Source organism: Leptinotarsa decemlineata, unplaced genomic scaffold, assembly GCF_025532065.1.
Source record: "Leptinotarsa decemlineata unplaced genomic scaffold, Ldec_3_MD MMD2_tig00001064_RagTag_RagTag, whole genome shotgun sequence".
Taxonomy (NCBI): Eukaryota; Metazoa; Arthropoda; class Insecta; order Coleoptera; family Chrysomelidae; genus Leptinotarsa; species Leptinotarsa decemlineata.
Genome location: NW_027412558.1, coordinates 11,198,019 through 11,220,928, shown reverse-complemented (window position 1 = coordinate 11,220,928; position 22,910 = coordinate 11,198,019). Strand labels below are relative to the sequence as shown.

The 22,910-nt window shown below is 32.6% G+C and overlaps 1 protein-coding gene across 4 annotated transcripts; it reads right to left on the bottom strand.

The window, feature by feature from the left end:
* Positions 1-2,305: 2,305 nt before the first annotated feature.
* LOC111514975 (protein-L-isoaspartate O-methyltransferase domain-containing protein 1) lies at positions 2,306-22,821 on the bottom strand. 4 transcript variants are annotated; one of them, XM_074175676.1, is made up of 7 exons: positions 22,608-22,821; positions 21,822-22,537; positions 21,558-21,769; positions 18,470-18,572; positions 14,276-14,487; positions 8,817-9,159; positions 2,306-4,303 (listed from the first exon to the last, which is right to left on the bottom strand). In XM_074175676.1, exons 2-7 carry the CDS (start codon positions 22,519-22,521, stop codon positions 4,017-4,019), a joined length of 1,857 nt encoding a protein of 618 aa, XP_074031777.1. In that variant the 5' UTR covers positions 22,522-22,537; positions 22,608-22,821; the 3' UTR covers positions 2,306-4,016. The 4 variants fall into 4 exon arrangements, with proteins under 4 accessions (XP_074031777.1, XP_074031780.1, XP_074031779.1 ...); XM_074175679.1 differs by having other exon boundaries at positions 18,503-18,572; XM_074175678.1 differs by having other exon boundaries at positions 21,825-22,537.
* Between the last annotated feature and the right edge of the window lie 89 nt (positions 22,822-22,910).

Below are 22,910 nucleotides of genomic sequence, written 5' to 3'. Positions count from 1 at the left end.
AATATTCATTACTACACCAAAGGTGCATCACAAGCTGTTGACAAACATGCTCATTGACAGTGAGGATTTTTCAACATGGAAATTGATAAACTTGACAAAAAGTACAAGTGATAAGTAGAATTGAAACCTCTGACGTGAAATAAATTTATGGAAAGAACTTTTCCCACACCAGATACCATTTCAATGAAAAAGAATATATTGTTGTTTTTCTTCTTTACCTTGAAAATTATATTATAATTATGATACAAACAGCTTTACAACTCTTGAGCACTTTCCTATTAAAATGGGCCAGCAAAATACTTGAACTTGCCTCATGTACATAAAATGCATCTTCCAACGATCATTTTTTCCTTTTTGAAATTTCAAGATTGGATAAACATTTGTTAAATTATTATTTATTACTACTCATTAAGCTATCGCCTGGACAAAAACGGTATAAAAAGAAAATACCAAACAACACCAATTCCTTTTCAGTAAGTGGAATAAAATTTGAACCTAAAACTTGTAGTATTACATTCGAATGTTTAAGATAGAATAACATTATAGAGTACACAATTAATATTTCTTCAGATAATAAATCACATTATTAATAGAAACACAAATTTAGCTCAGCCATAATTATATCTAAGACCTGAATTGACCCTAAATATCATTTTTGAACATATGAACGAATTACTTCACTACTCTTATTTGTTAGTTGAAGAACAATGTATCTTGTTGGGTATGTAGGCAATGATCCACCTTTGAATCAATCACAGTTGAGAAGAAACATAACTCAACACCTTCAAGGCCAATAACAGATGAGCAAATTCATTACCTTAATGTTTGAATGATTTTCATCTGCAAGTGCACCTCGATGATTTATACTAGGTATACATAATAATTCTAATGGCATAAAAACTGAATAGGTACCGAACGTCGGCAGTTTCTTTGTATGGCATGGGCGGCGTAGTAAATTTTTTATCTAATCATTAGTTTTTCATGTGAGGTTTTATATGGTATCAACTAGTACATTTATCAGACCTGGTACATTAGTCTTTTATTTAGTTGTTCAGATTGACTTTACATAGATGTATAGACTATACCTACTTCACAACTATTCACAAATATCAATTTTAATAATTGCACTTATAGTTTATTGTAAAAAATATATTTTATAATGAAAAACAGTAACAAAAATGAAAGGTAGAACTAGATCCTCTGGAGTAGAATAAATCCAAAACAAGTATTGGTCCCTAACACCAGAACTGCAAGTCTTATTCACGCGTGTTTCACCAAACAAGTTGGCGTCTTCAGGAGATGAAGTAAATATCTGAAACGAAAGCATGAGAATGTGAGTACCTCACCAGAAATTTGTAATATAGCAAAAATGTTTATATTTTCCAATAAAGTTCGCCACTTTATAACAAAATGAAAGTGGTCAGAAACTCAAATAGCTTCACATGGAACAGTTGCTTGAACTTGGGGTTATTAAACCAGTGATACAGGGTTCAAATTAAAATGAAGGCAGTTTTCAATTTTTTGACCAGGTTGCTTCTAGTTATGAAACTTAATATCACACATTTGGGATAACACAAATGAATTTCATTTTGAAATGTTCCTGGTATGAGAATTCTGCTATCAAGAAATGGTCACTACTTGCTCAAATTATTTACTATACTACATTCTCTCAAGTAGGTAAAAACACTCAAAAAGTTAAACTCTCTTGAGAATTTTTGAAATAAATCAATAGTAAACAAGCTTTCTTTCACATACTCCAAAAAAAAATTAAAGAAACTTCAAATTAAATGAAACCCATCAATGTATTACATTACATAACTTGTATAAAGTAAAAACAAAGTTCATTGCAAAATCTACCCATTTAAAAAAGCATTTTTTGTAGAATTACTTTTGTCAAGATCAAGTTACATACTTCTTGCTCATTTACATAAGTAAATGCCATGACAAGCTTTTGTCATATACTGAGTAATGTAATAAATTAATCGGTTCAATTGAAAGTTTACTTTCTTTTTTAGTAAATTAAAGATTTTTTTACAACGTTTTTTTTTCTACCATTTTGAATTGCTCCCCTTGAACCCCTCCATTTGATAACCATATCATGGAAGTACATAAAAAATAACCATTTTGGGTGGAACGCTTTATTGGATGTAGAATGAAGTCTCTTGTTATTCAACCTAAATGTGTCAATGAAATTTCAGCTCAACCGGTCGAGGATAGTGCTTTAAAATTAAGTTGCTGAATTTACCCCAAACTCGTATTCAAACATTTCAAGTTAAATAAAGGCTTGTAAAATGAAACTTCAACATTAATTTTTTGATTTAAATGTATTAGTCCCAAAAATCGTCACTTAGAAGTAACTATACATTTTCCATAAACTCATCTCCATAATATATGAAATAGAAGTAATTCACAAACAAAAATATCACAATAAACATCAACCATGGTGAAAATAAATCATTTAAAAAAATTAATGCATCATGATGGTATAAAATTTCCACAAGCTTCGCAATTTCACTCCTAAAATAATAATAATGAGTGAACCAACAAAACACTCTCATAAATGGAGAAATGTAGAACAGGAATTATTTTTTGGTTCACCCACGAGATAAAATATTAGTACAAATATCTAACTAAGACTACATGCTAATCTCTGAAAACAAAACAGTCAGTAGGATTGGTCAATATTAATACTAGATTTGTAAAAAAAAATAGTTTCATAAAAGTAATATGTAATTTAAGGGGAATATTTATAAAAGTATAAAATATGTTTGAAAAATGAACTACACCATATAACACCGTCATAACCTTGGACATATAATGGATGTCCATAACATATCCCTCAATATGCTTGGAATGAATATCGTATGGACATCCTTAACATATCCCAAAATTGAATGATATGTTATAAACGCGGTCAGGTTGGTATAATTTGAAAGTCCATGAAATATCCTTTGGACATGAATTGGACTTCAAATTGATATCCATCGGGTGTCCTTGTGTTGCCTGGGTTAATAGTTAGGAAATTTCGAGCCCTTTTTGTGAACAGAAAGGAATAATTTATAAAAAAATCACCACAAACAATTTTTGTAAAACACTAAAATAGCAACCGAGAAACAAATAGTAAAAAATTTGTTGAGCACCAAATAACTCCCGAAATTCATTGAATACATAAGTATAGATATCAAACAGGTTGATGAATCCTTTACTATTGTAAGTTGAAATAAAAAAATAACTCCTTCAGTTATTTGCAATAATATCCTCTGTATTGTTTTCTAATAGGTAAATGTGACTACTCATATTTTTATGAAAAATAACAGAAAACAAAGTTTTCCTGCGCAGTTTGTCGCAGGAATATTTGTATATTTTCCCAAGCTAACAAAACAGCTTTCATAACAGATAATATTCAGTTGTGACCAGTAAAGAAAATGAACACTTTCGACTATTGAAAAACTGTTTCCGTTAATAAATAGGTGAGTAAACTTTAATGCCAGCCAGGAGCATACGAAATGTCGGGCACTTTTTTGAAATAAGATGAACGATCTCAATCAATGACTGATTTGGAAAAAAGATTACTTCCTCAATCTTATGTAGTAGCCCCCAATTTGCAAAACTGGCTATATCATTGATTGAAAGGCAGTCATACATCTTTTTCGATATTCATGTGAACAATTGTGTATATGCAAGTTAAATATTCCAATTCAAATACTGTGAGAATTATTAATCAATACAGGACATACAGTTTGATTTTTTCAGATTCCATTGTCTAAAAATATGTTGAAGATGAAATATTAAAAATACTAAAACAACCAGAACCTAAAAATTCGAATGACATGATCAAAGAAGAAAAAATATGAAATGATTAGAGTTGCACTCAAATAAATCAACCATTTGTGATTTGTGAATTCTAAAATTAAGCTTGGAAACAACATTTCGGAATTTTTGCATCCCAAAGTATCGTCCATTCATTACATTGCAAATTTAATTTATGACCAATCTCACCAAATTACCGAGTAAGTTTAAAAGTCTCTGTGATAATTGAGGTACCGCTTCAGAATGGGCGGCAATGGCAGAGCTTGTATCTTGGTTTTCATGTGTTCTGTGTAAGGACTCTGATACATTCTCATTTCATTGTCTACCTTGACCTCTTCCTCGTTTTCATTATCGCTACTGCTATCATCCATGATTCGATGAATGTTTGACTCAATACGTCGCCATTTGAGGGCACCGCGAGGTTCGTGTTCGCAACTCTGACCTCGCTTGTTACGTTTCTCTTGGTGGTCGTCTTCGCTGCTCGAGATAATATCTGGAAATTAAAATAAAGTTTAATGAAATGATTGAATGAAAAGATGAATTTTATCAACCTCAAATTAAATTTCTGTTACAACAACCAAAATATGTTTATATGCCTCTCACAAGAAATATAAAAATATACATAAAATACATTGAAAAATATATAGCACAATAATTTTTAACTGTTTTGTATCACAGCAACTTAATTTCATGATCACTTTAAATTGAATACCTGAATCATATCACTGGCTGCAATTTTCTGTAAGCTATCGAAGGCATTCGACTGTGTTAACCACAAGATACTGCTGAATAAATTGCAGAAGTACGGTTTCAGAGGCATCACCCTTCAGTGGTTCCAATCATACTTATTGGACCGCAAACAAATAGTAAAAACATCGGAATGCTCTTCTGAACAGTCCATCAAATGTAGAGTGTCTAAAGGATCGATCCTTGATCCAATTCTATTTCTCATCTATATAAATGACTTAGCTCTCATAGATATATCAGCCACAATCACCCTCTTTGCTGACGACACCACATCATTATGGCATAATGCTGTTCTGCATGAGATCATCTCTGAAGACATCAAAAAAATAAAAGAATGGTGAGAATGTAATAAGTTATTCTTCAACATCAATGAAACCAGCATTCTTACTATTTGCTGCCCCTACCGGAGATCTGCCTAGGTAACGAAATCTCAGAAAGTATACATACTTATAAATTTCTTGGGCTGAATATGGAATATAGCTGAAGTTCAAGGACCATACAATAAACTTAAGCAAGAAGCTTGTTTTAGGCTGCTACGCGCTGACAGTCATCTCCACAGGACTAGGCTATGGTATTTTAACAGTAACCTCCCCATACATTTTGGAAACCTGCTATTCAATAAAGAAATATTCGTCTAGTGTGATCCACACTTCTTCTCATAATACCCGCAGACACAATAGCAATATTGTACTGCCTATTCCCTATATTATTTAGGAACTCTTTTATTTTCAATGGCATCAAACTGTTCAATCACCTGCCAGTTGAAATAAAAGAAATTAATGTTTACAATAAATTCAGAAAAGAGGTCAAAATGATTCTGGTTACTCAGTTTTGATGATACTTTCGTCTCCTGATACACTCAAGAACCAATATTTTCTCGTTTAGTATAATTTAATCGGGGTCAATTCATAACATAATAATGGTACCGCATGATATTATCAAACTAAAAGAATTGGTTACATTATATTTTCAATCTGAGGATTGCTTTTTCAAAATTCTTTTGATTCTGACATTGAAACCCCGGCTCCAGAAGTCCAAATGGAAATTATTGATTTACGGTGCAGTGATATGCTTAAGAACAAATATAAAAATTCATCTTTGTTGGAATTTTATAAGAGTCTTCCACTGGAACAATTCGACAATTTGCATAAATTTGCTCGTGGATTGTTTTCTGTTTTTGATACTACTTACTTGTGTGAGAAAACGTTTCCCAAGATGAAGTACACAAACAATGTTTACAGATCTCAATTAACCAATGAGCATCTAAAATCTCTTTTGATAATTGGTACAAGTAAAATTGATCCGCAACTACAAAGTATTGTCGGTGGAAAATCACAATTACATAAATATCATTAGTGTTTTTGTTTTACTGTGATTCATTTCAATTATTTGTTAGTTATTAATATGCTTAAACTAAGATACTTAAGTTAAGTTTTCTTTGTCATCATTGGCTGTCGCGGGCCGGATTGATGACACTGGCGGGCCGGATTTGGCCCGCGGGCCGTAGTTTGGAGACCCCTGATTTAGAGGAATGGTCAAGAAAATCGATAGATATTTTACACCCACTCCAGTAAGAATCAGACTTGATTACTCTTCTGCCAGTGTTAGGAAAAACTTGAGAAAATCATCAAATGTCAACTCAGTGAACATATCAATATACCAATGTATCAATTTGGTTTTAGAGAAAAATAGAAATACAACCCACCCTATAGTAATTGTAACATCCAACTACAAACAGCAAGCATGAACAACCTACACTCTGCGGATATCAACAGAACTTTTGATAATGTTTGGTATGAAGGAATGTTATATAAACTTCCTCACAGTCAAGAGTCAGAAATTCATTCTCCAAAAAATTTACTCCCCAACAAGGAGTTGCACAAGGCTCTCCCTTATCTCCAATTCTCTATAATATATAGTGCCATGATATATACAATCACAACTTGGAAGACAAGAATGAATTTAATAAAAAACCTTTACATTTTACAGTATGCAGATATCCCTTAGTTTCACACAACTGCACGCTAGCACTCACAATAGAGGAACTGAAAAACCTCGTCAACAGGACCACGCTCTGGCTCAATAAATGGCGATTGAGAGCAAACCCGAAAATATCATGATTTATCATTTTTTATCACAACCCTTCAGGGAAGCCACCAACAACTAAATAGTAAGAAGCAGGCAATCAGTCAAATACTTGGGAGTTTACATTAACCACAAAATCATCTTGAACACCCACAAAAAAAATGATTAAAAAGAAATGCATCATCATTTAAAAAAAAAAGGAATGAAGACTGAAACTGCAACTAAAATATATAAAATGATCTGTCGCCCATTTCTCGAATATGCACATATAGTTTATTCAAGTTGTCATAATCCTGCATTAAATAATCTTCAAACAGCTGAAAAATCTACTCTAAGGAGTATTACCAAAATGCATCTCCCTCAAAACATACTACACAATCCCTCAAACGCACTGCTGTATGGAACTACAAAAGTGAAACCTATAAAGGAGAGACTATCAGACTTAGGAAACTGCTTTGCCAAAAATGAAACTAACTTGAAGTCTCTGCAGGCATTATGCAGGGAAAGAGCTGAAGGACAACCAACCAAATTCATATTCCCGGAAAGAACTATTTGGGAAAACATCAAATTTCTCTCATAATTTATTATATTTTTTCACTGTAAATATTTTAAAATTGTACACTGGCTGAAAGACTTCGGTCAATGGCCCTTTGGTAATAACCAGTAAATGACATTTATTATTATTTATTGTAATAACAGCCCTGGATGGAAAACTCCAGATACTACTGAAATTGGTATATAAATAAATGGTATATATTAAAGTAATGGAGTGATCCGAAAAAAATCTTGTGGCTGTAAATGTATCTAAAACCTCTTTGATGAAATTTACTTTGGGGGGAACAATGGAACAATTTCAAATTTTAAAGGACAATGACATGAAAGTATGACTAAGTTGCTTGGACTAACACTTGACTATTAATTGTGTTGAGAACCACATGTCGACATGCTTTGCAAAAAGTTAAGAAAAAATTGGTATGTGTTGAAGTTTCTATCAAATCATTGTCACAAAAACATCTTTTCAATGCTTTATTATGAAAACATCAACTGCCATATGGTATTTTTGACTGGGGTACATGTGCCTCTTAGTCAAGTATTTTCACTATGAAAAATTTACTGTGAGAATTGTGGCACGACTGAAGTGGAGGCAATCATGTAAAGAGGTCTTTAAGCGACTAAAAGAGTTTAAGTGTGACAGGCATGTATCTTCATGAACTTTGTATGTATGTATACAGACATAAGCAAAAATATTTCAATAGAACAGATCATCAGTAAGCCACTGGATCCAGAAATCTTCTTGTGTCCACTTTGCACAGAACTAACCTATACCAAAAAAGTTATTTATATTTGGGATGCAAAGTTTTTAACCACCTTGATGACTCTATCCAAAACTCACCAAATATTAATATTTTCGAATCCAGTCTCAAAGCATTACTGATTGATGAAAACTATTACACTATTGATAAATTTATGTCATAATTATATTTATTTACGAGGGTGTATAATTCCATATATTTGTATATATTAGTTCTTTTATATTCGTAACTTATGACTGTGTTTGCATCTTGGAAATTCTTTTTTATATCAATTATGACGTTTTTGTCAGTTACTGCTTATACATTTATGCTTTTTAAATGAAAATAAAAATTATTATTATTATTATGCAGTAAACTTATTACTTTATCCTTTATTACACTTCAGCAGATTCTCCATTGATTCAGCTTTGTTTATTTTTCAGATCGTGGAAGTTTAAATACGCAAAAAACAGCAAGAAACTTTCCCTAAAAGCGAACCAACAACTTGGTCAGTGTATTACGCAATTAAGTGTAAAAAAAATGTAACATTGGTTTGACAACTAAAGTTTTTTCAACTTACCTTAATGAAATAGTTGCTGTGCTCATATCGCCATTAACATTAAGAAAATTCAATCAGATATGTGATAAATTTGGCATGTTTTCATAATCTATTAATATTTTCAAGAAACAGATGTGCTGCTTATATTCGTTCCTAAACATTGTTCAATATTTGTTTCACATAAAGATATCACTTTAAAAGAGGTAAACTGAAATGTTCTTGAATTTTAAGAATTTTCCTATATTAAGAAACATTGCCGCTGCTTGAAACTTTTGAATTATAATTTCAGGATACCCAAAGAAAATATTAAATTTCGACATTACCTTCTGAAGTCTCACTATGATTCTCAACGATTTCATCACCCAATCCACTGTCGATCTTTTCACGCTTCTTTTTTCTATTATCCTCCGCCTCGCTGGTACTTGGTCTATCTTGGTCCATTTCTAAGTCTGGTCTGAACTGCTCCATTTCTCTGATAGTTTCGTCATTGCTTGCTTCTGCTTCATCGGCGTATGGTTCTTCTTCTTCTCCTCTTTCTCTTCTGAGCACATTCAAGACGCCGTAGAAAACTTTGTCAATTTCATCAAGAGATTCTAGAGGAGCCTCATCGAGTTCCTCTTCCTCCTTGACTATTTCTGGCGGTTGATGTGTGGACGATGAAGAAGCCTTCAAACATAGAGAAAATGCAGGGAATGATTTCTAACAGATTATTATGATATGTGTATGGCGAGACCTGAATACCGGTCTAAAATCAGTTCACCAGTTCACGTTCAAATTCTGTCTCACATAATTATTTCGAAATTACATATATCATATTCAATCGAAAGCACAAATAACTTGCAAATTATTTGTTTTTTTTTAAATGTGCCTTACTCAAATGTCACTCGAAGTCAGGTTATTTCCTAGACAATTTCCTGGACAATTCGAAAAATTATTATATGAAGCCAAATTATCGTGAGTCAGAATGCCTCTTCCCAGAAATTTCCTAATATAGTCTCCGACCGAAAGTTCGGTTTCGGTCGAGTTTCGGCAAAAAAACGGGTTTCGGTTTCGGCGGCAAATCTGCCGAAACTACGACCGAAACTACATTTGGGAGTTCTCGCGATGTGATCGGTCATGTTCGGCGCGTTGAATTTCATACAAGTGACGAAGACATTTTGCCGCGTCCACGTGCCTAATCATGTCGTGACTTACTTCGTTTATTACATGAAAATTAATTACCTAGTTTGATACTAGGTAACAACTTAAATAAGTAATTTTATGTTTAATATTTTTGAAAAACCATTAATAATATTCAAAAGAAGAATCTACACCTACTCAAATAAACACCTCACCTATTTCGAGTAGTTTTAAGGTGCAATTAATATTTTTTCTCAAATAACGGGTTGTTATGTTGATTTGTTGATTATCAATATGTAAAAATATCGAAGACTGCATAACGTTGTGATTTAAAGATAAAAAAAATAAAGACTGACTGATTACTATAACGTTTTCATTATTTTTCCCTCAAAACATAATCCTTGTAAGGAAGTTTCGGTTTCGGCCGAAACTGAGACCGTTGCCGAAATTCGGTATCGGTCGTAAAAAACAGTTTCTGTCGTACACTATTCTAGTATTTTCGGAACACAGGGTTTCCAAAAATCGAGAATTCAGGGTTTCCAAAAATCAAGAAAAGTCGAAGTTGAATATGCCCAGATACATGAGAATATAACTGAAGATGGGTAAAGATAACGAGTGAAATATTGTGTTTTAAGACATACTAGCGCCGCCAGGCTCCGCACGGGTGCAATGCTGATACTAAATATACTACAGAATGTCTTCATAAACCGTGTTAGGAATCACACGTTAAAAGGTAAGACCTCATTAGTCCTTAGCTCGCACAAGTTTCTCAACTTCTGAGAGTTGTCGTTCGTATGGGGCGACAGCTGATTAACGGAAAAACAGATTTTTTTTTAACAATGATCACAGTTTTTTTGTCAGTAGGCAATATAAACATGTTTTCGTTTGAAGTTACTCTTGAAAGAGCGACATATAATTTGGCCCGGTATTCATTCAAATTACATGCTGTAAGGGGCCATATTGATCACATTATGGACAGATAAAATAAAGGATATATTGAAGGTAATTTTATGAACGCCCCTTTTTTCCCCGCGACTGACGTCTTTCTTGGAATATTCAAAAATTCTTTTTTATTGCACATCTGGAACATGAAACAAACCTACATACAAAATTTCAGCCTTCGAAAATATACTGATATGGGAAAGTATTGCAAAAATAATTTTGTTTGATGGACCCGCCATTTTAATCCGCGGCTGGCGCCCCAATTGAAATATTTAACAAGCCTTCCTTATTGCACATCTACAATATAAAACGAACCTACATACAAAATTTCAGCCTCGGAAAATATACCAGTACGAAGAAACAGTGATGAAAAGGTAACTTCATTTCATGAACGTGCGTTTTTTCCTTGCGGCTGGCGCCCCATTTGGAAGTCTTTTCTTATTGCACATCTACAACATGAAGCGAACCTACATACAAAATTTCAGCCTACGAAAATATATTGGTACGAAGAAACAGTGATGAAAAGGTAATTTTCATAGTTAAACATGCCGCTTTTACCCCCATGGGGGATTCCAGTTGGAATCATTCTAAATCCTTTCTTAAGGCGCAAACTTTAGCTTCCTATAGTATAACAATTTTCAATTGAAGGTAACTCATATACAAATTGAACTGAGAGCTAACGGCAACAATGTTAAATGTTAGAACTAAATTCTTACCGGGGTCACTTGTATTGTCTATGCATCGCCATTGTAAATAATTGAAAAGTAAGATGATTCCATAAAATTTGCCCCCCGTAACAAGATAGCTTCTGCATATCGATAGGATGTACGAGCGAATAGGTGAACCAGTTTGTTAAAAACTTTGAAACATCGGTAAACTGATCAACACTTTGCAGGTCTATTATATTTGCGTCCTTGAAATGCCATAACTAGTCATTTCGATTTCTTCATTATCAAGCGTTCTTATCTGCATAGACGTAGTGTGTTCTGTTTCTTGTGAAGGTGACTTTGTTTTGTATTTATTAAATATATTTTATTATATTTATTTAATAGACTGTTATATTTATTAACTTTAAAATATAAGAAAGAGTTGGCCGATACTTGTTTTTCAAAATACATCATCATAGATTTTCATCACATTCACACTTTATTGTGAGATAATTAGAACTTCCTCTTTGAAGATGATCACTTGGTGATCGAAACACGTGTCGAGGTGTTAAAAATAACGATTTGGTGTTGGGGAAAAAACTCCAGTAATATTCTAGGTAGATAGTAATATTTCAAAAGTATATATAAATCACAATGTATGTAGAATTTAGTTTATTAGTGAACACGCTTGAAAAAGCTACTGTGCAGCGAAACACATGTTGGGGATTTGTTAATCTGTTCTAGTGAAAATCTCACAATGAAGTGTTTTTCAAAATACATCAACTTTAAAATAGTTTTTGAGGTAAGTAAACAACTGACAAATAGTTGAATAATGTGACTGAATTTTATTATTTTTATAATATTAAGATGGATGCCGTAGCAGGTCCAAGTAATGTACAAAAAAAGCGGAAGTTTATGTCGTTAGAAGAAAAACAGATTGTCTGTAGAGTGTACGAAAATTTAAAAAATACACTCCGTACAGTGGAAGCTGTAGCCCAATGTTCATTTTTAACGGGAATATCCGTGTCGACAATTGAACGCCTTGTACATGAAAAAAAGGTGACTGGGATTGTGCAAGCTCCAAAAATACATTGTCGTCGTAGAAAAAAAATTGAATTGGACGAGTACTAGAAAAATTTTGTACGCTATACCATTCATTCTTTTTTTTTGAGAATAAAGCGCTAACCTTCGAATCCATTAGGACAAAGGTAATTTAATGATCTCATTCCAAAAATGAGCAAAGAGAAGTTAAGGAAAATAATAAAAGAAGATTTAAAATTTACATACGCCAAACAATCCCGTAAATCTGTCTTAATAGAAAGAGAAGATGTAGTCTTATGGCGACGGAGATATCTTCGCTCTATTAGAGAAATGCGTTCTGCTCACAAAAAGATTTATTATCTGGACGAAACGTGGGTGAATGCTGGTCACACAGTATCTAAGATCTGGCAAGAAACTACTGTAACTAGTTATCGTCAAGCATTTGTGGACGGTTTATCAACAGGGTTACACAGACCAACGAGTAAAAGGCAACAACTAATTGTCGCCCATATAGGTAGCGAGAGTAACTAATTTTTTTATCAAAAAAACGGGGGATCATCACGAAGACATGGACGCCCAACGCTTTGAAGGATGGTTTGAATCCCTTCATTCACGAGTTGAGCCAAATTCGGTAATAGTAATAGAACAGCTGCCAACTATGACCACCAGAAAAGCAGACATGCAGAGTTGGTTAGGACAAAAAGGAATTCCATTTTCCGAGTACATGGTTAAAGCCGAGCTTATGAGTGTCATTAAACAGCATCGTGACAGATATCACCAGATATCGCCAATAGCTCGTGCTAAAGGAATCACCATTTTGAGACTTCCTCCTTACCATTGCGAGTTAAACCTGATAGAATTAATCTGGGCTCAAATTAAGGGTTACGTAGCTCGTGAAAACGTGACATACAAAATTTCTGATGTCCAACGTTTATTAGAACTCGCAATGGAATGGATACAGAAAGAAGATTGGGCTAATGCTGTAGCCCATGTGATCAAGGAAGAAGAGAAAATGTGGAGATTGGACGGGATGGTAGACACTGTTTTCGACCAAATAATAATAGATTTAAGTGTGACTAGGGATTCCTCTTGGGACGAGTCAATGGATTCTGAAACTTCAAAAGCATAACATAGGTCATTATTTCTTTGCTTTGTAGTTCTCTTTCTATATAAAAGGAACATAATAATTATCACGTAAATTTTTCTGTTTTTTTGAAGTACTGAATTAGGCATAATAAAAAAATGTAATCAGTTTTACCAATGACACCAGGTAACGCCACCTACTATAACAATTTTTACGTAATTACCTATGTGTTTAAATAAATAAAAATATTATTTTGGTACGCCTCTGCAGAGTTGGTAAGAGGATTATCCGTTGGTCACTTCAAGTGCGACGTTGCTAATGAATCACCTTCAATTGAAAATTGTTATAGTATAGGACTCACCAGTATGGAGAAACAGAAATGAATGAGTGAGTGGTAGGTGAGTGACTTTCACATTTATTAGTATAGATTGTTTATTTGTAAAGTGAAATAAAAGTAATTGAATTCATTGTGTTTGTTGTTGCATATTCTCTACAAAAGTTTACTTAGTCATGAAAGTTTTGATTTAAATAAACTGAAGAAGTCAAATAATTGGTCAAATCTGATTTCAATTTATAAACAGAAAAGGATTATCAAATACGAGTAGTCATTCCAGAAATAGAAACACATGATTATGTATGACGAATATTTTGAAAAAAATTGAATTGCTATTGCTTTCTCCAAAGATAAAAAAAGAAAATTTGTGTATCTAGATTCTTCCTGTCTTTGACTAAAAATCTATTTTTGAATTTATGTAAATTTGAAGGCATCAATTCTTTTATTTATACGATATCAATCCGCCAAGATACCTTGGTGGATTGATATCATGCAAAATATTTTGTAAGCTTATTAGACTTCAGTAAGTAAAGTCGATGTTGCTTATGAAATAATAGTCTTGCTCATTCATAAAAACATATTTTGAAGTATGCTGATTGACATCAAGAAATATACCTTTCCACTGTTACGTTCTCTTTGAGCATCACCATCTTGACTGGTGCTTGGATTGTGTTCAATGACAGCTTGTGTTTCTACTTGTGTCTCTGATTTTGATTTTATCTCACTTTCTTCGGTGGATTCTGCGGTGTCGGTTTCCATTCGGTTATCTTCGCTAGATTGCTCGGTCTCAGTATTGGAATCTCTATCTCTATTATTTGCAACAGTACCTGAAAATGTCTCGTTTTTATAGAATATTATAATACATTGATTGTAATTTTTTTATTCAACTGAGGATGTTGCATATATACAGAAAAGATGAATTGGTTTCCAAATAATATAAACAGATAAATAACTGTCATCAATTTTATTCCCTTAGTGATTAAAAAATATAAATAGTTAAAAAAGACCACCATAGTATACCGAATTCATGATTTCAACTGCAAAACAATATTTTGAAATAAATGATTTTTATTAAAGTGTATTAAAGTTATTTATTTTAATTTATATCACAATAAGTGCAAATTTGTTAAGTATATCACCGTTTGAAATAGAGATGTCTCCCAGACACATTGTAATTATTTAACAAAACTATTATTGAAGCACATTTATGTATATGATCTTTACAACATTCATATTAAATTAGTAGAAATATGTGATACCATTCAGTTGCAGGAAATAGAAATGGGATAACACAATATTTTCAAGGCATAGTGGTTCGGCCAGTTTGTTTTTCTTTACAATAAATGAATTTCCACCATGAAAAGTCCATACAACAAACATTTTTGTAGCCTGCAAAAATAGTAAATATTTATCAAAAAATATAATAAAATATACCTACTGTTAAATCTAGGTGGGTTCTTTAGTGATAAGTACTACAACTTCATTTGAAAATTCAACAACTCAACAACTTCTACATCAGTTACATTTTAGATTTAATTCACTGCTTTACTTGTTTACTCATCACTTTTCTTTGTATCCTCTTATATATATATATATATATATATATATTGAAGGCCCTCTAAGATTCTTCGAACTCTTCTTATTTATTAGAGAAGCTGATTTCTAATGGTATAAGGCATTTCTGTTACTTTCCTATGTTTCTACATTAGGAATGATTGACAAATTTTTTTTTTTTATTGTATACAATGAGAAAGTATATTCATATATAGGAATTTTTATGTATATCAAGTTGATGAGACACTTTTCGAATGATTTCACAACTTGCCGCTATTTATTCGCTACTTAGTTGCGGAAGAAAATATTTTTTCGCCCCTTTTTTTTTAAAAAATACAAATTGTCTCGCTAACTTGATATCAAGTTAGCGATACCACTTTTTTATCATAAAGTTTTCCAGAACTTTGACTAGACCATTGGTTTAGTATATTTATTCGCTAATTATTTGCGGAGAAAAATATTTTTTCGTCCCTTTTTTTTAAAAAATACATGTTGTCTCGCTAACTTGATATCAAGTTAGCGATATCACTTTTTCATTATAAAGTTTTTCAGAACTTTGACTAGACCGTTGGTTTAGTATATTTATTCGCTGATTATTTGCGGAGAAAAATATTTTTTCGTCCCTTTTTTTTTTAAATACATGTTGTCTCGCTAACTTGATATCAAGTTTATCAAAAGTGGTATCGCTAACTTGATATCAAGTTAGCGAGACAACATGTATTTTTTTAAAAAAGGGTCGAAAAAATATTTTTCTTCGCAAATAATTAGCGAATAAATATATTAAACCAACGGTCTAGTCAAAGTTCTGGAAAACTTTATAATGAAAAAGTGGTATCGCTAACTTGATATCAAGTTAGCGAGACATGTATTTTTTAAAAGAAAAGGGCGAAAAAATATTTTATTCCGCAACTAATTAGCGAATAAATATACTAAACCAACGGTCTAGTCAAAGTTCTGGAAAACTTCCATGTATTTTTTAAATAAAAGGGGCGAAAAAATATTTTTCTCCGCAACTAATTAGCGAAAAAATATACTAAACCAAAGGTCTACTCAAAGTTCTGGAAATCTTAATAATAAAAAAGTCGTATCGCTAACTTGATATCAAGTTAGCGAGACATGTATTTTTTTTTTTTAAAAGTCGAAAAAATATTTTCTTCCGCAACTAATTAGCGAATAAATAGCGGCAAATTATGGAATCATTCGTTTTGCAAATTTCGAAAAGTGTCCCGTCAACTTGATATACGTGGAATTTTGTTTCAGGGAGACCCAAAGGCTTTATTTTCTGTATATCATATAATTATATTATGAATTGAACTGCATTCTTGTACTGTCTACTTGAATGAATTATTCAGTTGATATGATCCAAAAATTGTATTTCAAATTGTCGGCCTTGATAGGTTGATAAGAAGAGTATCTCAATCCATCCACAAGTTATTATTCTAAAGTAATTTTTCCCAATATCGAAAAATATTTAACCTGCCTTATATACCTAGTCAATTGTAAAAGATAAATATTCCCCCTTTTCACATAAACCCACTGTGTAACCACAACTTACAATTAATCTATTGTTTTAATACCAGTCTAATCTGTTATCAATGTTTATAGTAGACTTTTAAACTTTATAAACTTACTCTGAAATGAACACTGTAATCAAATGAATCGTCCAAAACTAATTATTTACTTTTTCTGTATACAATGGTATTAATATAGAATTCTCAAAGGAAAAGAATCCCATATGTTACTTCTACACAATCGTAATATAATCTAGGGAAATCACAATTCCTGAAAGAGAAATGAAGGGTCGTTGATGCAACAAGCTCCATTGATAATTTATAAAGATTTATCTCTCTCTTTTTTTATGAAAATTCTTTTCGCAATAATTGCAAAATTTTCTTTTGAGAACTGTCAGGGATATATTGACCTCTCTCATCACTGCCCACAACAAAACATGGCGGGACTACAATTTCTTGTCCATAGAAAGAGAAAAAAAGTTGTTAGGGAGGTGGCTGAAAGCAACAGGTATCCACGAAAATTGTGGATAAATTAATTATAAAACAAAAATTTAAGGAGTATGTTCGTAATGCCTTGACTTTTTGAAAAGAGAAAGATTCGAAATTCATAGTGCTTCCATATGGATCCAAATACACCAATGACTTGGTCCGAACGTTCAAAAAAATTTAATATAAGAGTGGCTTTCAAAACTGCACATACACACTCCAACAAGTGTGGTGTATCAAGGTTTTCCAATGGCATGAAACATACTGTAAAATAGGGTTAAAAAATTACAGATGATAAAAATGTAGAAACACTATTTAAAGAATGGAATATCTCCCACAAATTGTGACTAGAAACAGATCACATTGAGACCACAGTTGAAGAAATAGTTTAAATATTTTGTTTTTCCTAAAGGTAGAATTCTCTCTGCCAAAGAACAGCAATCTGTATATCATTCTTATGAGAATATATGAATGAAAAGAGCCAATACAGAAGAGGAAAAAAGTACAAGGTAAAAGAACACAATGAAGAAATAAAAAATGGTAAAGGCTGTTGCTAATATTAAAAAAAAGAAGAACGAAAGAGAACTGAGATTATTTGAAAAAACGGCTTACTATGAAAACACAAGTACTGAATAAGAATAGGAAAGGGTCAGTAGATATTTTACATGATGCAGATTATTTTCCTGGAAAAAGTGTTGAAAAAAGAGATGGCATTGGTGCTCTAAGGTAGAATGAAAGCTGTACAAGATAAAATCACAACCCCAAAAATAACATTTATGATCCAGGACCCCAGAACCCGCCATACCATTATTTCTTTTTAGTGTTACTAGGTATTTACAATTTTTGTGATGTCAAGTATAAGCAATCTGGAGAGAAATATAAAAATGTTTGTATGACATTTTTGATGATTTTTTTTTCGTTGAAACATTTGTTCAATGAATAGTTATAACTAACTGAACACCTTTCATTATTCTAATTCAATGAATTTATGTAGTCAAAAGTATATTTTTCCATACTGACTAAAGATTGGGGTTTTCTAATAGTGTCTGCCGTTAGTGCTTTTAATGAAGATTTTGCTCAAAATAGAAAGTATAACAAAATGTTTTAATGAAAATGAAAAAAGTATAAATTATAAAGAATAATAAAGGTTCAACAAACATCTCGTTTCTCCTCCCACAAAACGCTAAAAGATATAAAGAAAAAGGATAAAAAAAATAAAAGCACAGGGAATATAGTATTGTTTGAGCACAATACTCACCAGCGAAGAGATTTCTTCCTTCTCTAAACGTACCTAACACAAAGTTTAAAAGTCCGTCATTCTCTTCTCTAAAGATGGCACGGCCCGCATCTCTGTTCCTCACCTTTGAAGTAAAAAAGAAGTAGTTTAAAAATACATTTTTAAATACTTCATTTCAATAATTTGGTTCATAATGAGTTCAGTTACATAAAAGACCAATTTCTATAAATTATTTGAAAAAGAGCGACACCTAAATGCCAACAGTGCTGTTTTCAAATCACATTTACACTACTTGGGTACAATCATAGACACTAGTAGATTACTGACAATGACTCATGTAACATTTTTAAGCTATGTAAAATGTTTTATTTTGACATCACTCAAAGCAGACCCCAACTTTTTTATTTAAAGAAATAGACCTATAGTTACTTTGTACAAAACGTTATTATTGATAAAGTAGATTTTGTAATGTAATTTCGACGTTTACAAAAATAAATTCCAAGAGTTGAGCAATATTTTATCTATTTTTGGCCTAACTCCAATAGTGAAATGACCAACACGAATAACGTTGGAAATATGTACTATTATAGATCAAATATTTGTAAATTCAAATGAGAAAGGAACCTGTTGCGTGGTTGACAATTTTTACTCTGATCATAGAACAATCTTATATGATTTTCCATTAGATGAAAACGAACACATGGAAAGTCTTAGAACGAAACGATAATTCACACAAGAAGCAATAAAAAATTTTGAATCCGGTCTGATGTCTGAGAGTTGGAGGGTTCTCTATGGAATGAGCAAGATAGATGATGTTTTCGATTATTTTCATTCAGTATTCATGTATCATTTCAATAAAAAATGTCCACAAAAGAAAAATAAAAAAATTAATAAAATGTATTTGATTAGTGAAGAAGTTAGTTTGTCCAGTAATAATCTCAGTGATCTTTACATACTACAAAAATATAACCCACTATTCTCGGATGTGTATCGTATCTCAAAAAAGAAACATAAAGCCTTAGTAGAAAAAAATAAAAAGAAATATTATCAAAACAGGATTTTTGCATCGGATGACCCTGCAAAAATATGCTGGAGGGTGATTGCGGAGTTGTCAAATAAATCTAGAGGTTTCCAAAACATTAAAATAAAAATGTAAGATGAAATGATTGAAAATCCCTCTGAGTTGGCAACACTTTTCAACAACTTTTTTGTTACTGCTCCAAATGATCTGGTTTCTCGATTAGACAAAAAAAGCATAGAACCAATAGAAAATACAGATTTTAATCTCAATTCTATTTTTCTGAGTCCATTTCATGAAAATGAGTTACTCAGCATATTAAATAGACTAAAAAATAAATGTTCGACAGGTCCAGATGATGTTCCTCCTTTTTTATTGAAAAAAGTTATCAAATCCATAATAACACCTCTCACTTTCATGGTGAATTTGTCTTTCTCTAATGGCGCTTTCCCAAAAGGACTAAAATAAGGGAAAGTGATTCCAGTTCACAAAAAAAATAGTCGAAATAATTTGGAAAATTACAGACCAGTAATGATACCTTTTGGTTTTCAAAAAGTATTCGAATACTCTTTTCTGGACCGTCTTATAACATCTACTGAAAAATTTGAAAATATAACCGAAAACCAACATGGTTTCCGAGAAGCAAGGTGGACAATAACGGCTTTAGTTTCCTTTTACACCACAGTGGTAGAACATATTGAAGGAGGTGAAAGTCCAGCTACAGTATTTTGTGACTTGGGCAGGGCGTTCGATTGTGTGAACCACGCTAAGTTACTAGCAAAACTAGAAAGATTTGGTATTAGAGGGGTAGCGAATACTTGGATATCAACATTCATAAAAAATCGTACGCAGTATGTTAGAAAAGCCGAAAACAATGGCAGCAAGACTCAGAAGGTCAACTCACAACTGAGAACTATTGAGAGAGGTGTTCCTCAGGGGTCAATATTAGGGCATGTGCTATTAATATTGTGACAGATATAGATCAGCATATCAACTTAGGCAAGTACACTGCATATGCAGATGATTTTTCACTGACAATATCAGCTCCTACAACATCGAAAATAGAAAAGGTGGGCACTTTTTAGGATTGTCAATTAAGAAAGAATAAAGGAGTAAAAAACAAGTCTGTTGTCTATCTGTCTGTATGTATGTATGTATAACTTGTCAAATGTAGGAAGAGCTTTCTAAATTTCGATATGGTCCCGCCCACTAGATGCGTATATGTTACCAAGACAGTGAAAAGCAATATATGTCATGGTTTTGGAAAACACTCCTAATTTTAACAAACCGAATATCAATTCGTAATTTGGCACAGATTTGATTTGCAACAAGGAAATTTTGTGGATCAAAATCAACAAAAATCTGAAAATTGGAAAAGGGTCTTACAGACAAATAATTTGTATAAAAAATTGGCAAATTAGACTTATTCAAATAAACTGATTGCGTCTGCATCCAAACAAGTATATTTTGCATTTACAGAATCCAAACTGATATACGGAATCTGATTCTGAGGAAGAAATTTACTTATATTTTGACAAGTGTTGTTGAATCTAAAATCATTATACCATTCACAGCTCCAAGAAGTAAGAAAACTTTTAACTAGTACCGCAAATCTGCAGTATTTTTTTTTTCATCAAGCTTAGTTGAAATGTAACTTATAAAATTTGTTGTGCTAAGAGTACTACTATTTTCTTGAGAACCATATTGGTAGTTATCAAATCTATCTTTCTTACTCATAAAACTTACTGTACTTTTTTTGATAAGCAATTCACTCTGTTTTGAGAGGCAAGGAACCTCTGTTTTGGTCCTTTAATGAAAACCCAGATTTATGAAATGTAACACATGACATGATACATAAATCAACATTTTTTTTTGTCAAAACAGTATCAAATGGTTAAAGCAACAAATTATTCATATAGGACGTCCATTGCATGAGGTAAACTGCAGGGATCCATACTAGGACTCACCTTATTTTTACTTGATATAAACAACATGTTGAAAGTTAATATATCAAGAAAACAAGATGTGAATTTTCTTGATGACACTAGACTTTATATGATGATGATATTTTAATAGTGATGTTCAACTTACCCCACCAATTCTAACGTGTCTCTCATCGTCAGAACTTTCTTCAGAATCAAACAGAGGTACTACTAATCTTCTGAGAGCTCTTTTCTTCTTGACAGACCTAGTAACTGGCGCTGGTTTCTTAACAGGGGGATGTTCCACTTCAACATTTTTCCTCAGCATGTTTCTTATGACAGAACGACAAAGAGCTTGAAGAGACAAAGGTTCAACTTCAACTGGAAATAAAGTTCACATAGAAAATATCAATATTAAAATGTGTTTCCTTACTACTCTGGACCCATTCCTGAGGACCTTCGAGGGGCTGAATCAGGGAAGCAAAAGAGACTGGTAAAAGAGATTTTGATTCCCAAGTTGTTTCAGTTGTTCTTTTAATCTGCATCAATGTATCGTTCAGAGGCATTACAAGAATTCCACCTACTTTCAACAGGTTTTTCATGTAAGTCTCGTACTGTTCAGGACAAGCTGCACCGCAGTACACTCTATCATATCGAGCATTGCAATCACTCGTAAGGCACAAACAATTCCCCTGTATGAATTTAGGTTCGGCAAAATCAAACTCATCAATAGCTCCCGAAAATTTCCTAAAGTCTTCAAATTTTTGATTGGCATACTGCACTACATCAGCATGATATTCCACTCCATGGTTTGTACCGTAACTTCCTAGAATGAGTCCTACCATGGTACTTAGATAACCAGTTCCGGAACCAAGATTCAGGAAAGATAGTCCAGGCTTGAGACACAGTCCTTCCAGTACTTCACTGTAAATGCACGGTGCAGAGAGATGCAAATTGCCACTTTTCCATGCCAAATCTTTGTAGGCATTACCTCTGGCCTCAGCCAAAAAATATTCTGCTCTGTCTACAGCTCGAAAAACTCTCTCTATGGTTGATGTTTTAATATAGTCAGCATCCAGTAAGTTGTCTATAAGATCATCATTATTTTGACCAGAGCTCACTACTCCACCCATTTTAACTGTGGAAAATCTTAAATAAAATACAACATTTTTAGTTCCTACATACGTCAAAATCAAAATGAGAACAAACAGAAAGGTACCTTGTCAAAATGGTGGTTTAAAGATAAGTTACACAAACAATGTGCGTTTTACAATACTTTGAACTCTTCCTCAATAGCATAACTGGACATAAAAAGTAAAATTCTTAACAATCACATGAAACGAACAAAACAAATCCTTGTCAAAACGCTGGAATTTGTACCAGAACAGATAAATGGTAAAGTTGAAAGTGAGTGGTAGGGATGTAGGCTATAAGAAAACCAGCTGTTTTATGGGACGTTGCCAGATATCAAAAGCTTATCAAACTATTTTCTATATACAAGATTAACTATGTATACCAGTAC

Excerpts from the sequence above, each read along its gene's own strand:
- LOC111514975 (XM_074175676.1), bottom strand. The coding sequence starts at position 22,521 with ATGGGTGGAGTAGTGAGCTCTGGTCAAAATAATGATGATCTTATAGAC. Across the intron at positions 18,573-21,557 it reads GACACGTTAGAATTGGTGGG|GTGAGGAACAGAGATGCGGG; the intron begins GTAAGTTGAACA and ends TTTACTTCAAAG. Across the intron at positions 9,160-14,275 it reads GAGAACGTAACAGTGGAAAG|GCTTCTTCATCGTCCACACA; the intron begins GTATATTTCTTG and ends CTATGTTTGAAG.